Here is a 15,391-nt window from a genome sequence, read left to right as displayed (position 1 = left end):
ATTAAACTCAAATTTCATAAATTTAACTCGACTTAATATAATCTTAAATAAAATTTAAATTATAAAATTAAACTATCAACTTAAATAAATAATTTTTAAAAAAAATTTAATTCGTCTCGATCTCACGTATTTTTATACGTACAATGGTGAGATAAAAAGATAAGAAGTTGGTGTAAAATCTGCGATTTATCATTTTTTATTATATTTTGCTAAACGATTAAAATGCACGTGACAGCTTATAGCAACTTCTCCATCAAGAAGCTTCAAAGTTCGAAGAGAAAGAAACATAGCTTAATCCCCATTGATAAGCCAAACTTCTTATACAAATCGAACTCGCAAGCACCAAAATTGGGAATCAGTCCCTGAGTTAACAAGCCGATAAGGTACTTGCCGTTGTCTTCATTTCTTCTTCTTACTATATTAGCTGTATTTGTCTCGTTTGGATGACCCAGACAATCTAGAAACTGAAAAACGTTTGAGAAATTTAATTGATTAAAATTTCAAAGACAAAGAAACCCAAGTTTTCGATTCTAACTAGAGAGTAAAAAACTTATTTTTTGGCTTTAAGAAATAGGAAGTTATTAGCTTCAGTTGAATAAATCGACCCCCTTTTTTAAGTAATTCTTTCTGGGAGGTTTTCGGCTTTGGGTTAAACTGAATCATTCGATTATAAGAAAAATCTTAAGAAAAATGGTGTCGATCTGCTATGTTTTCTTATTTTTCCTTTTCCTCAAGCGAAGTGTTCGATAAAATGCCTCACTGACGAAAAAGAAAGGCCCGCAAATTCTGATGATGTTTTCATTTTATGGGTGATTTTGGTAGTTTGTTTGAGATTGCAATCATTTATTTTGATAATGGAAAACAAAGATGATGAAGTGAAGAAAGCACAAGTTGTAGAAGCCAGGGCAAGAAACATCAGCCACAATGTGCGTTGTACAGAATGTGGGAGTCAGTCCATTGAAGATTCACAAGCGGATATCGCAATTCTCCTCAGAAAGGTACACTACTTTATTATCTTACAAATGATTATGTAAAAAGCCAAGGTATTTACTTCCGCTTTTGCAACCAAATGAAGTCACTGCTTGTGAACCAAACTTCAGTGATGATCTCATTAAATAAAATAAAAATAATTCATTCCGGAAGTTGCTGGAACTGGTTGATCAAGTTTTTCTCAACATGGTGGCATTGTTACTTGAATTGAACTGTTAGTTTATGGGTTAATGGCTTGCTTTTAGGCCTTGTTGTCTTAATCATTTCCTTTTGTTAGCTTCTAATCTGTATTTACGCAATTCGATCATTTCTTGTTCGGTGTGTAAATGAACTTCTACATGTTCCAGTACTTCTAAAACTCCAAACTCTCTGCATTCCGTGAAAATCTAGTGTTTCTTACTCTTCAATAATTTAAACTATGAACTCTTTTTTGGATTGCAAAATCAACCATTTGCTATCTTTCCCTTCTGAAGGATAATCCTTGTTCTGTTCCTTCAATTCTTAGTGTCCCGGCATATTTGTTCAGCTATGTTTATCATATAAAAACTTTCTAAAAGAGAAAAATCCAACTTTCATTTTGTTATTGCAGTTAATTCGTGATGAGATTCAATCTGGAAAGAGTGACAAAGAGATTTATAAAAAACTTGAGGAGGATTACGGTGAGACGGTACTGTATACCCCGAAGTTTGATATGCAGACTGCAGCCTTGTGGCTATCACCGGTTAGTCCAAAATCTTAGGACATCTTTACCCGTATTTCGTATTAAACCTAAAATAGAAGGATTTCGGGTACAGCTTCTTGTTGCAGGTGCTGCTGCAGGAGTGTGGGCTTACAAAAAGCACAGACAAAAGACTAACGTGCACATCATGGCTCTGGACCTTGTTAGAGGTGTTCCATTGACACCCAAGGAAAAGGAAACTATGCTAGACTTGCTCACGCCTCCTCCTCCACAAGGTGTCACTCCTTCCTCCTTGTGGAGCCGGTTGCGAGGTCGGTGATGTTCTTTGATTTTCCGACTCATGTTTCTTTTGATGGCGAACAATGTACATACTGATGAGTCTCTTGGTTGATTCTGAAAATTACTATTGCATCTGTTTAAACTTGTGTTTTACAAATTGAAGCTGGTAAACCTAACTTGTGTCAAAATATATTTGTGTTATTATTTTATTTTCATGTTTATTAAAATGTTTAAAAGTATTACGTGGAGAAATCTTCTGGACAGAGGGGTGAAGGTTGGCATAACATGGTAAGCTTATTACAGGGTTAACAACCATCCTTGGTCTAAGAAAAGACAAGATTCTTTTTTTTTAACGGGGACTAAAATTTGAATTCAAACGTATTAAAATAATCAACTTGTAAATTCTATATTAATTTATTGAACAGACGAATTTAGAAATGTGATTAAAGGGTACTAAAGAAAAGGCCTGTAAACGAACTGAACGCACACGAACGGAGGTATGTTAATGTTCGTTCATTTAATAAATAAACGAACATAAACGAACAATTTTTTTTTTGTTCATGTTCGTTCATTAAGGAATATAGCTTGTTCATGTTCGTTCATTTAATAAATAAACGAACATAAACAAATACGAACATAAACAAATACGAACATAAACGAACACGAACATAAACGTTGGAGACCATACATTCCATTGTTCTTTTATGAAAAATAGTCGACAATGCAAATTAATCAAATCTACAGTGATAAATAGCGTAAGAGCTGATTAGCAGTGATGAAATGTTTGAAGATATCCGATATTTCGATCGATCTTTTAAAGATATTAAATGATTCACACAACTTTAATTGAAAGATATAACATTTATCTTAGTGGTCCATGATTACATATGAACAATCATTTTCCACTACGTTATTCTAATAAATTCGCCGGCTAAAAGTTTTGTGACATCAATGTCAGACTTTAGTGAGATTTGTTAATAATGATCCTTTCCATTGGCATAGTAAAAAATTTAATAGCATGAAGATTTCGAACGGTACAAATTGGACTACAAGGCAATAATATATATCCGAAATCCCTTCGATGCTACATATCTAACTGATATTATTGCTAAACCACCATTCGAAATTTTAACGTACCTAAAGTCTACTCCACAACTAAAGGTCACACAAGAACTATAAAAACAAAAGTTCATTATCAAAGTGTATTTTCTACTTATTAATGGGTTCTTCCTGGAAAACTCATTACTTCCGTTATTATACTCTTTTTCAGAAATTGCATAGAAACCTTTGTTTTATTTTTTGGCAAATTCTATATATTTTTCTCTTTACTGATGCTCATATACTTCCGATTGTTACCTTTATCTTCCCATCTATTTCTAGAAAGAAGTATGATGTTTTCTTGAGTTTTAGATGTGAAGATACCCACAATAACTTTACATATCAACTATTAAGCCAAATAAAACAGAGAAATAGATGAAAACAGACCTGTAAAACTTTAGATTGCACTATAATATAACTTGTTTTGAAGCTTTCACCGATCGTCTCCACTCCACTCTCCAGTGAACACTAGGGTTTGGGAAAAAGGGGGAAATGAATATAGGTGCGAGGTGCCTCACGGGTTAACATATTGGATTTAATCTCCAAATAAAATTGGGTTAATTATGGAGTTGGTCATCAGAATATCAGATTAATTAATATTTTTAAGATACTTACAAATTGGTCAACAAAATTGATTTAAGAAGATTGGGTTAAACATAAATGAACGAACTTAAACGAACATAACCGAACGAACATAAATGAACATAATCGAACGTTCACGAACGTAAATGGACGAACGACACCTATGTTCATGTTCATTCATTTAATTAAACGAACACAAAATCTTGTTCATGTTCGTTCATTTAATAAATAAACGCATATAAACAAACTTCCCGCCGCACGGTTCATGAACGGTTCGCTGAACGTTCAGTTCATTTACAAGCCTATTAAAGAACATATTTATATGGGTAAAGTATAGTAATGGCCACTGAACTTTTCTGAAGCTTTCATTTAGGTCCCCCAACTTTTAAAACTTGCAATACAATCCTCCAACATTTAGTTTGTTTGCAATATGGTCCCCGACGTAATCGACCGTTTGATGTCATTACACTATTGTTAGTACATTTGCAATATGGTCACTGAACTTTTCTAGCACTTGCATTTAGGTCCCCCAACTTTTAAAACTTGCAACACAATCCTCAATTTCATTATAAACCCCAAATTTTAAAATAATTTAATTACATTTTAAACATTAAATTCTAAAATACTTTATTTTAGGGTTTAGAATGTAATTAAAGTGTTTTGAAATTTGGGGTTTAGAATATAATTGAAGTGTTTTAGAATTTTAAACATGAATTTACTATTTGACAGTGTTTACTTCAATATAAATTTGAGGTTTGTTGCATGCACATTCAACGGCTGCCGCACTTTGAACATGAAAAGTGCACCTATCACGTTCATTGCATAAACCATTGAAGTAAAAGTAAAAAGGCCAATTTGTCTTGTTCGTAGCTGACGCACTTTGGTATGACAATCCAATAGGTTTGGATGGAACTTGAGCTTGCACATCCAACGACTGAGAAAATAGTAAAGAGTTTTAGTTCATAGGACTACAACATACAACCAAGCAATAACTAAAATAAACCAAGAATATCAATTAATAACTCATTCAAAAAAGGGAACTTAATAAATAAAGGGAAAGAGGTTCAGTCATAGTCACTCCAAAAGCTAAGGCGTCAAATGGGTTATTTAAAATAGACATTAGATGCCAAATACAACATTACCAGTTGTAAATGCATTAACGGCCTACCCTTTTAACATATAATTGCTTCTAATGCTCCATGTTTAATGTTTCTTAATAGCCAAACATGATGATAATCTAAAGCAGATAGCAGAACTAAAATCATAAGACCCCATAATTCTTGTATATTCATGGCATGTCAGCAATAAAAGACATTGTAAAACATAGAGGACACTGCAACAAACATATATTTGCCAAAAATGAAGGTGCAAATGTGCAATGACCGGACAACATATCAAGTAGCTTCTCCAAATATACTACCCTGTCATGATGCCTTTTGAGTTGCGTGCATGCAGAATTGTCTTCTAAAACTATAATTCAATACATATTCAACTGTAAAATTTCCAAAACATGTAAAAAAATCCAATTCGTTCACGATATATCAGTCTCATAATCAACATGAACTTATTAAAAAGAATACGAGCTTATATGACGCCGAAAACCACAGGTCGGATCAATACAATTCCCAGTAAACTAGTATCAGCAGTCTCTCGGATTGAGCCTGGCAATTTCACTATGTCGATACTCACAACCAATTCTCTGATTTAAAGAAAAACTAAACAAGAAGATAAAAAAAATTAGTATATGACCCTCTTTCACTTATATTCTGATGGACTGAATATCTTTCATAAAGAGTACTAAAAGTTTTGATTAAGAATGAAGAAAGAAAATTAGATGGTTTTGGTTTAAAACTAACACTGAATATCCAGATCCTTGACATACAGTTCCAGAAACATAAAAATTTCAACAAAAAACACACAATGCGAGATGAAAATGGGAAAGTGTGAAAGAGGAAAAGCTTACTTCCAGATAGCCCAAAAAAAGAAAATAAATACCTTCTTGCAAGTGAGGGGAGAAACTAAAAAATAAACGCAATCGGTGTTGCTTTCTAGCAATTCTTCATCCATTTTTTCTTTGTAAATAAAAAGCTAAAAGACAGAGCAGTGCTTGGGTTTACAATTTTACATGGCGGAAAACGTTTTCAGAAAATGTAATTCAATTTCTAGAATTCAATTTTCAGAAAACTAATTACAACCAAACAAACAGAATGTAGAAGCTGATTTGACAGTTAAAATATTTGGTATATTTACACATTTGGTCATTGTTACTTATAAATTCTATCAGTTTGGTCCTAATTTTAATAAATTAAAATAAACTTAACCCTCAAATTAAATGGTGTCGTGTGTCACTGGTGCCAAGTGTAATGACTTGTGTCACCATCCAATTAGATGATTAAATTTATTTTAATTTATTTTTTATTTAATATATTTTCTCACCAACTTAGAGGATGATGATGGGAAAAAAAATTGGATGCTTAAATGATGTCTAGGGAATTGAACATGAGTTAGATTGAAAGGGTAAGGCTCAACCATTGAGCTAAAATAATTAGTTAGTTTAAACTTGACTACATATATTATTTATGTTGTATTTTAGTGTAAACTTAAATTCTTAATATTTTATATATCTTAACGTAAGTTGACATATTAAATTAATTTTACATCTTTAAATTTTAAAATATTTTTTTATCTTAACTTATTGAATATATTTTATTCTTTTTATAACCTAAAAATATATTTTATTCTTATTTTAATTTAAAAATATATATTTTTAATATTATCTTAAATTAAAAATATAATTTATTCTTATCTTAACTTAAATATTTATATTTTATTTTGATAATATTTTAAATTTAATATAAAAAACATTTTTTTAATTTTAAGTTAATTAAATTGAGTTATATAGTTTTTTAAATTAAGTTTATTTGAGTTCTTTGATATTTTAATGAAAAATATTAATATTAACTTTCAAACAGTACTAAGAAAACGTTTTTTTTTAATTAAAGTTAATTAAATTGAGATATATAGTTTTTTAAATTAAGCAATTTGAGTTATTTGAGTTTTTTTAAATTAATGTTATGTAACATTGTAGTACGAATTGAAATTTGAATGTGAAATGATAATATTAGTATTAATAATTAATGTAAAAGAAAAAAATGTAATTAAGTTAATAGAATGGTTGAGGTTTAAATTAAATGTAATTTGACATGTTATCTAACATGTCATAACATTATTTTATAACAATTTTTAAAATAATAATGAAATGTTTACTAGATTTCTTAGGGTTAACTATATGGTTAGTCACTTATCTTTTAGTTTTGTACACTTTTGGTAACTGGTTTCAAAAAAAATTAATAAAATATTAAATATTTTGAAGTTAAAATAAATATTTTTAAAAAATAATTTAGAACATTAATGTGAAATAATTTGAGAAATCATGTTAGAGTGAAATAATTTGAGGATTATGAATAAAAAATTAATATAAAATAAAAATGAAAATATATAATAAATCGAGTACCGAGTCAGAGGGTACTCGATTAACCAATATTTTGTGACTCATGCTCGACCCATAAACCTGGTCGGTTACCCGACCCGAAAAATCGACTATTTTTATTATAAATACCCAATATTTTTTAACTAGGTCAGCGGGTTGACGAGTCAGCTCAATCGGGTCGGGTATTTTTGAAAACCTTACTGGCATGACATGTGGCATCGTTCGATTGGATGATTAAATTTATTTTAATTTATTAAAAGTGTGACTAAATTGAGAAAATATGTAATAACAGTGACCAAATGTGTGATTATATAAAAATATTTAACTATTGTTAATGGCAGTTAACTCGGGGTGACCACATCTTAATTAAATAAAAACGAAAGTGATCATATCTTAATTAAATAAAAACGTAAGTGACAATATCTTATGTATTTTGAAATCAGTGAGCAAAAGTGGACAAAACTGAAAGATAAGTGATCAACCGTGTAGTTAACCCTTATTCTTAAGACAAATTTAAATAAGTAAAAAATTATATCCAACAGCTCCCTAATTGGCCATAATTAGTAGAGCTGAATATAAAAGGAAAATCAGACTACTGTGATCAACCATACCTGGAACTCAAGCAGATAAGAAGCTGATCAAAGACTGTTAGTCTTCTATTGTCTTTATTTATTTATTTTGCTTTTTTGAATCTCTGGATTCGTTGCTTTTCCGAGTGTTGAGATCATTCAGATCAATTCAGGTAAGCTTCATCTGTTAAATAAAATCAATTGCTGCAGATAATGAATTTCAATTTTTCTTCAGTTCGGGGCTGATTATGAAAGATCGAGTTATATTTACCATAATTTTTCTTCTTAATGATTTTTCCCCTTCTTTTTAAGAGCTTCTTGATGAAGTCAAACGTGGATGGAGGTGGAAACGTTGGCGCAGATTACCCGGGAATGGATGCAGGAAGCTGCGACGAAGGGGACGGCCAGGGTGGAGCCAGAGAACCGAGCTGCTCAAGGATTGATAATCGATCAATCTCCAAAAGGGATTCATGCGCTTTACTTTCGTCATACCGCCTTCTGCATCAGTTAAACTCTATTCTTTCTTCTTATGCAAACCTTGTTTTGATTAACATTATTTATACCGAGTCAATTAATTAAATAATAATAACAGGATGCGAATGGTAACTGGCAAGTGGGTGCAATAGCAACGATCATGGACATCATTGCATCAATGGTCATATTCACTGAAACTGGAACAGCTCGAGGCCAAGTCACCATGGATTACAACATTTCATATTATTCATCAGCTAAGATTCAAATATATTTTCCCCCCGAAGAACTTCAAAAATTCCATTAACATATATACATAAGCTTTCTCAATTATTCAGCATGATATATGTATAAATTGCAGGAAGAAGTAGAGAAAGATGCAAAAATTATAGGAAACAAGGGAAAGCTTACCTCAGTGGCAGTGGAGGTCAGAAGGAAATACGACGGAGAGTTAATTGCTGTTGCCAAACAGTGGACTGCTTTTAACCAATTTAAGGCATCATGGACCATCCCACGTACCAAACTTTAACATCTATGTTATTTACCTTCTTTTTCTCCATTTTTGTATACATATATAAAACCTTAATGAATTTTGGTGTCATTATACATATAAAATATTTGTTTTTATTTAATTACACACAAAATTTTAATTTCAATTTTATTACATTTTAAATTTTATTCAAAATATGTAGCGAGTCCACCAATATCATATTTAAGCCACCAGAGTGATTAAAGATTTAAAACTTTAAATTATTAAATTTAATATTATGAATCAAATAAAATAAAAAAATGTAAATGCGATCGCAAATAATTTATACAAAATTAGAACTTCAAAATTAATGGGTGTATAAAATTAAGTAAGAAGCGTATATACGAGTTTACCGATTCGGCCATATACTCTTCAAACGAATTTAAGGAAAAGAAAGAAAAATTAATCCAACGATCCCTAATTGTTCAACCATAACCAACGGTAGATAATTAGGCTCACCATGAATAAAACTTTAAACTAAATTGTTAAACCATATTCGAACTCAAAGAGAGAAGCTGATCAGAGAAGGTTATGCTTCCCATGGATTCCTAAGGGGAGAAAAGGGTGTTGTTTCCTTTCTTCTTTGATGCTCTGGAAGGAGGGAAGGGCCTGCAAAAGCTGCGGTTCGTAGTTTTTATTTCAAGTCTTGGGATCGGATCAGACAGATCGATTCAGGCAAGCTTCAATATAGTGCTTTTAATTCAACTATCTTGAACAAAATAATCACACATGCTTCATCTGTTTCATAAATCAATTACTGCAGATTATGAATTTTGATTGTTTTTCATTCGATCCTGATTACGAAATCGAGTTTGTTAACGGTCAAAGTTAAAATTTACAGTATTTTTTATGAAAATGTCATTTAATAGCTTGTTTAAATTTCTCGAATACAAGCGGATTTCGATTGTATAATATGGTAATTTTTGTAAATAAGGGTTACAGTTAGGATTTTTAATCGTTTGATTTTTGAAGATAAACGTCCATTGAAGGGGAAAAGTTGGCGCAGATCCCCCAGAAAAGGATGCAGGAAACTCCGAAGAAAGGGATGGAAAGTGTGGGGCTAGGAAATCTAGCTGCTCAAGGATTGAGACTCGATTGTGTCCATAAAGGACATATGCGCTGTACTTTAATGATATCGTCTTCTCTATCAGTTAAATCCTATTTCTCTACCTCTCGTTCTTCATTCAACCTTTCTTTCTGGTAACCATTAAATAATTAAACACGAGATTATCTTTTAATTTGTTTATAAAATAAGCAAATATTTCAAATCTAATATGTAAATATAAAATTGCATCCAAGTATATTAGGATGCACATGAAAATTGGCAAGCGGGTGCTATAGCGACGGTCATCGACATGATTGCGTCAGTGGCGTTATACACCAACACTGGAACAGCTCGAGAGGCCATGTCATGGTGGATTACAGCATTTCATATTATTCATCAGCTACGATTCAGGTTTATACTCTCTTTTTTCTTTAAATTTTAAAATTCCATTTACATATATATATATATGAAGAAGTAGATATTGAAGCAAGAGTCATAGGGAACAATGGAAAGCTTACCTTAGTGGTAGTGGAGATCAGAAGGAAAGACGGAGTGCTAATGCAAACTGTGGACTGCTTCGAACGAAAATAGGGCACCATAGATGAACCAACCTAGCAAACTTTAACATTTATCTGTTAGATATTTGTATTAACAAATGTGGGATGCAATGGTAAGATAAGTTTAATCGTGAAAGAGAGATCAAATTTTAGATTTAGACTTTTTTTTCTCCTCTTTGTCCTTCAATTTTGTTTTCCATCTGTCGTAACCGTGAAAATGTTGGGCCCCGGAATTGGGCTTCGACTTGAAAAATGTGGATTGGAGTCGCTACCGATCATTTATTTAAAGATAAATGGGTTGATCGGATACCCTATTTCTTACCTGATCTGCGTCTTACCAGAAATATGTCGGGCTCGGGAGTCGGTTACGGTCAAGGAAGGATTAGCACCCTTGAACCGCCCTTTCGGTACTACGTAATTTCCAGTTGTCTTAATTAAGAAAAATAACAAGTTAAATTAAAAGATAAAATAATGATCCAAAATTACTTACCTTTGACGCATTTACAAATATACCATTTAAAAGTCAAAATATGGGTTAGAAGAGATGAATAAATGATAAATAAAGTAAAATAAATAAAATAAGGAGATTAAGAAAGAAATAAAGTAAATATAAAATGAATAGAATATATAAAATAAAAAAATAATAACATTAATATATGCATAGCAAACAACTAAATAAAAATAAAATGATAATGCAAATGCAAATAAATAAATAAAACAAGTAAAAGAATATAAAAACATAAAATATAGGATAAATATAAAAATAGATAAATAAATGAGTAAAATATATAAAAAAGTAAAAGCATATATATAAGTAAAATAATAATAATAAAAAAAGAAATCAAAGTAATATACGTATATATACATGCAAAATAGGAAATATATATATATATAACACTAATAAAAAAACATATATACATATATAATAAAATTAATAGAAAGTAATATGCATATATAACAAGAATAATAAAGTAGGAAAAAAATGATTTAGGGGGGAGAATTAAATATTTTTAAAAAATGAACACGCCTCGGGGGTGGATCTAGGTTCGAAACTTCGAAATCCCACCCCTTTTTAGTCATCGGTGCAACCCACGTTTTGGGTTATTCGAACCAAATCTCAAGAAAAATAACATGCACATGCGAGAAATGAACGAACCAATGTAAAAAAAGATGCTACCTTTTATTTCCTTTTCGAATCGTTTACAACAACTTTGTCTTTGTATTTTCCGTGCTTTCCTCTGTGTTTTGTGTGTAAATCGTGTGTTACAATGGTGAGTTACAATGGCTATTTATAGTGCTTGTGGATCCTACCTTTAGGAATTTAAATCTTAGTAGAACTCTATCCTATTTTTAGGAGTTTGAATCCTAGCAAAATGTTATCCTATTTTTAGGAGTTTGAATCCTAAAATTCTATCCTATTTTTAGGAGTTTGAATCCTAGTAGGACGAAAAATGTGTGTTGACAGCTGCCCCTCTTTGCCCATAGTCGTGTAACGGGGATAGGGCAAAGATTAAAAGACACACTTTTCGTTCAGTGGAGTTGAAAATTAACTCTGATGTTTCAATAACTCCCTCTCGAATTGAGTTACGGATGACTCCTCCATCGTGAAGTCGAGTTCATCTTGAAATGATATGAAATTAAAGCCGTCGTTCGGAATTTGAATCAGCACGTGGCTTCCCGTTACCCTTCGGTCTTCTTCTCGGTTTAAAGACCTTGGATCGGAATCGAACTCAGAAATCTTCATTAACAGATAGCTTTTTCTTGACTTAAGCTATGCTGTTTGAAAATGGTTGTTTGTCACTAAGGCACGGCTAACCCAGGTCATCTTCTCGACTTGAAAACCTCAACTGCAATCGGAAAGTAGTGCGATTGATGTGTCATCGAGCTTAATGGAGTCGAACTTGACAATTTTGATGGCAGATAATCCTTCTTTGAGTTGGATATCCTTCGTCGTGAAGTTGAAATCCAAGTAAGTAGCATTGTTCCAAGTCCAATATCCTCCGTCGTGAAGTTGAAATTGGCTCTGGAACCGGGAAATTGTTTGTTGACAACCAACCGTCCCTTCGTTGTGAAGTTGAACTTGTGTTGTCTCGAGTCCAATATCCTTCGTTATGAAGTTGAAATTGAATCTGAATGAAATTTTGTTGACAAGCAGCGGTCCCTTCGTCGTGAAGTTGAACTTGCGTTGTCTGGAGTCCAATATCCTTCGTTGTGAAGTTGAAATTGGCTCTGAGATTGGGAAGTTGTTGTTGACAAGCAGCGGTCCCTTCGTCGTGAAGTTGAACTTGCATTGTCTGGAGTCCAATATCCTTCGTTGTGAAGTTGAAATTGGCTCTGAGATTGGGAAGTTGTTATTGACAAGCAGCGGTACCTTCGTCGTGAAGTTGAACTTGCGTTGTCTGAAGTCCAATATCCTTCGTTGTGAAGTTGAAATTGGCTTTGAAATTGAGAAGTTGTTGTTGACAGGCAGCGGTCCCTTCGTCGTGAAGTTGAACTTGCGTTGTCTGGAGTCCAATATCCTTCGTTGTGAAGTTGAAATTGGCTCTGAAATTGAGAAGTTGTTTGTTGACAACCAGTTGTCCCTTCGTTGTGAAGTTGAACTTGTGTTGCCTCGAGTGCCACGATATCCTCCTTCGTGGAGTTGAAATCGCAGATGGCCCCTTCGTTGTGAAGTTGAGCCTTGACTTGAATATCCTTCGTCGTGAAGTTGAAATCCAAGTATTGTATGTTGCGGGTGGACACAATTCCCTTCACCGTGAAGTTGAAACCGTGGAGACCCCTTTATTGTGAAGTTTGGCTTCGAGCTAGATATCCTTCGTCGTGAAGTTAAAATCCACTCTCGAGCAAATCGTGTCGCTTTGAGTTCAATATCCTTCGCCGCGAAGTTGAAATTGACTCTAGCTAAAACCTGAAAAAGTTATGCATATATGTGATGCTATGGATGCAATGCTCTTAGGTGTGCCTAAAATGCATATGCAACATATGTTATCTTGGGGCTCTGGAGAGAAATCTCGATCTCCAGTTGCCTGTCTGGAATCTTGATTCTTGAATCTTTAAATTTTGATCTCTGATCTTGAATTCTTCAAATGTTCAAATCTGATGTGCACATTCTATTTTTGATTTGAGAAATGCTTCTCGACCATCTCAAGTATGTGCCTGAGCTGAGTGTAACGGTTCAGATGATGCTTCAAAAGAAGTTGTCTTGAAAGAGATAGAATTCGTTTCAAGGGAAACGATCTCAAAGATATCTGTTGTTTCATGAGAAACGGTCTCAAGGGAAACAAAATTATGTTTTAAGGGAAATAAATTTGAAGATTTTGTGTTTCAAGAGTAACTGTCTCAAGGGAGAAAAAAATTTGTTTTAGGGGAAATAAATTCAAAGGTTTTGTTTCAAGGGAAACTGTCTCAAGATAGACGAAAATTGTTTCAAGAGAAACTGTCTTAATAGAGACAAAACTTAGTTCCAAGGGAAACTATCTCAAGAGAGACGAAATTTATTTCAAGGGAAATGTTTTCAATGTTTATGTTTCAAGAGAAACTGTCTCAAGAGAGACAAATCTTGTTTTAAGAAAAACAATCATGAGTGAAATAAATCTTCTTTCGAGTAAAACAGTCCCAAGTGAGACAAAGTCTGTTTTAAAAAAGCAATCTCAAATGAGATAATCATCTGCATTAAATGACACTGTCTCAAGCGAGACAGAATTTATATTGGAAATGTCGAATCTGAAAATGAATGTCGATCTTTCTATCTGTCGAGTTGGTTGAAGTGTAGCTTCTTGCTGCTGAGCTAAACAACCGACATCAATATGTAAAGGTGCTTTTGAATCGAGTATCCTTCGTCTTGAAGTCGAACTTGACTCTAAAGCTGTAAAAATTATGTACGTGGAAAGAAAATGATAGATATGATGCTCTAAAATGTATGCATAAGATGCATGTAACATGAATTGGTTATATTTTATCTCCTGAAAAAGGTCTGATAATTTGCATTAGGATGTTGAATCCCCAAAGATGCCCCAATATTTGATGTTGAATCTTCAAAGATGCCCCAAATGTTCCTCATTTCTTGCTTCATCATTGATTCTGAGCACGAGCTTTATGTCTAAGAGTCACATGTCATTTACCAAGATCCACTCTAGAGAGACTGTCTTGTTTGAAAAAAATGTTTTTCTTTCTCTTTTATTTTCAAAGTTTTGAAAATATCAATTAAAAGAGTTTCGAAAGATGTTTGATCCAAAGTTTTGAAAATATTGTCACTTTCACGGTTTTACAATTGAGACAAATCATAAAACTAGAGTTCATCGGATATTAAAGAATTAATTACAATGTTAATCCTTCAATAAATTATAGCTATTTGACATGTGCCAAGATCAAAACTATTTTTGGGAAATGGTCAAGCAAAGAAAGGATAAAAAGTCTCAGGTTATTGTGTTTGGTTAAAGGTTTGGCATTTTTGTTCATTTGATGCTAAATGGTTTGACATTTGATGCTCAAAGGTTTGATGGGGTAGCTTGCATGCTCATCTACTAGAAGTGTTCTCCGACTCCCAGCTTTTATGGTCACACTCGGATTGTGTGATGCCTTATCGAGGAATTTGTGTGATCGCCTCAGTTGCACAATTTTTATATTCGAGCCGCCTTTTCAGGTTTTCAACTCGAACACTCCTTTGGTTTCAAGACGTTATTCAGGATTTACGTCTTGAACCCCCCCTTTGTTATTTTTCTCTATCATACATTAATTACATTGTTTTTTGCAAACAAAGATTAATCCTGATGGGCGGGATGAAATCTGAAGATAGTCTCTCCTGTTTAGAAATCCATGTATGATTAGAAAGGACTTTTAAGGCACGTAATGTAGGCCAGGGTTCATGGTTATGAAAGAAAATGATAAATAGGCCCAAACAAGTGTTTCAGGGTGTTGAACCAAGGATCAATTCATTCTGATGCCTTTAATCTTGTCTTGCTCAAAATGTCTCTTTCTCTTGATGCTCTATGATCTTCGAGTGAAGTGATTCGGGAATGATTGTGCTTGATCAATCTCGTAGTTTGAAGCTTGATGTGCCATTTGTCTTTAGGGAATCTTTGCATGTGTTTTTGTCCCTTTTT

The 15,391-nt window shown here is 32.9% G+C and overlaps 2 protein-coding genes across 3 annotated transcripts; both read left to right on the top strand.

Moving 5' to 3' along the window:
- The first annotated feature begins 238 nt into the window (after positions 1–238).
- Positions 239–2,118, top strand: LOC120148540 (cytochrome c-type biogenesis CcmH-like mitochondrial protein). 2 transcript variants are annotated; one of them, XM_039161631.1, is made up of 4 exons: positions 239–383; positions 840–998; positions 1,580–1,711; positions 1,785–2,118. In XM_039161631.1, the coding sequence occupies exons 2-4, from the start codon at positions 855–857 to the stop codon at positions 1,986–1,988; spliced, it is 480 nt and encodes a 159-aa protein (XP_039017562.1). In that variant the 5' UTR covers positions 239–383; positions 840–854; the 3' UTR covers positions 1,989–2,118. The 2 variants fall into 2 exon arrangements, with proteins under 2 accessions (XP_039017562.1, XP_039017563.1); XM_039161632.1 differs by having other exon boundaries at positions 823–998.
- A 5,729-nt stretch (positions 2,119–7,847) lies between these two features.
- LOC120148541 lies at positions 7,848–8,698 on the top strand. The gene is made up of 4 exons (XM_039161633.1): positions 7,848–7,860; positions 8,015–8,193; positions 8,280–8,426; positions 8,520–8,698. Exons 2-4 carry the CDS (start codon positions 8,158–8,160, stop codon positions 8,685–8,687), a joined length of 351 nt encoding a protein of 116 aa, XP_039017564.1. The 5' UTR covers positions 7,848–7,860; positions 8,015–8,157; the 3' UTR covers positions 8,688–8,698.
- Positions 8,699–15,391: the final 6,693 nt, after the last annotated feature.

The sequence above is a fragment of the Hibiscus syriacus genome, unplaced genomic scaffold (assembly GCF_006381635.1).
Source record: "Hibiscus syriacus cultivar Baekdansim isolate YM2019G1 unplaced genomic scaffold, ASM638163v2 tig00110963_pilon, whole genome shotgun sequence".
In the NCBI taxonomy this organism is placed as follows: Eukaryota; Viridiplantae; Streptophyta; class Magnoliopsida; order Malvales; family Malvaceae; genus Hibiscus; species Hibiscus syriacus.
The sequence above is the reverse complement of the archived record's forward strand: the minus strand, read 5'-3'. Positions and strand labels throughout refer to the sequence as shown.

Bases quoted from the DNA above. Each gene is read 5' to 3' on its own strand.
- LOC120148540 (XM_039161631.1), top strand. From the start codon at position 855: ATGGAAAACAAAGATGATGAAGTGAAGAAAGCACAAGTTGTAGAAGCC. The intron at 999-1,579 runs GTACACTACTTT...TTGTTATTGCAG, and splicing joins TCGCAATTCTCCTCAGAAAG to TTAATTCGTGATGAGATTCA. The intron at 1,712-1,784 runs GTTAGTCCAAAA...TTTCGGGTACAG, and splicing joins CAGCCTTGTGGCTATCACCG to CTTCTTGTTGCAGGTGCTGC.
- LOC120148541 (XM_039161633.1), top strand. From the start codon at position 8,158: ATGCGCTTTACTTTCGTCATACCGCCTTCTGCATCA. The intron at 8,194-8,279 runs GTTAAACTCTAT...TAATAATAACAG, and splicing joins TCATACCGCCTTCTGCATCA to GATGCGAATGGTAACTGGCA. The intron at 8,427-8,519 runs ATATATTTTCCC...TATAAATTGCAG, and splicing joins ATTCATCAGCTAAGATTCAA to GAAGAAGTAGAGAAAGATGC.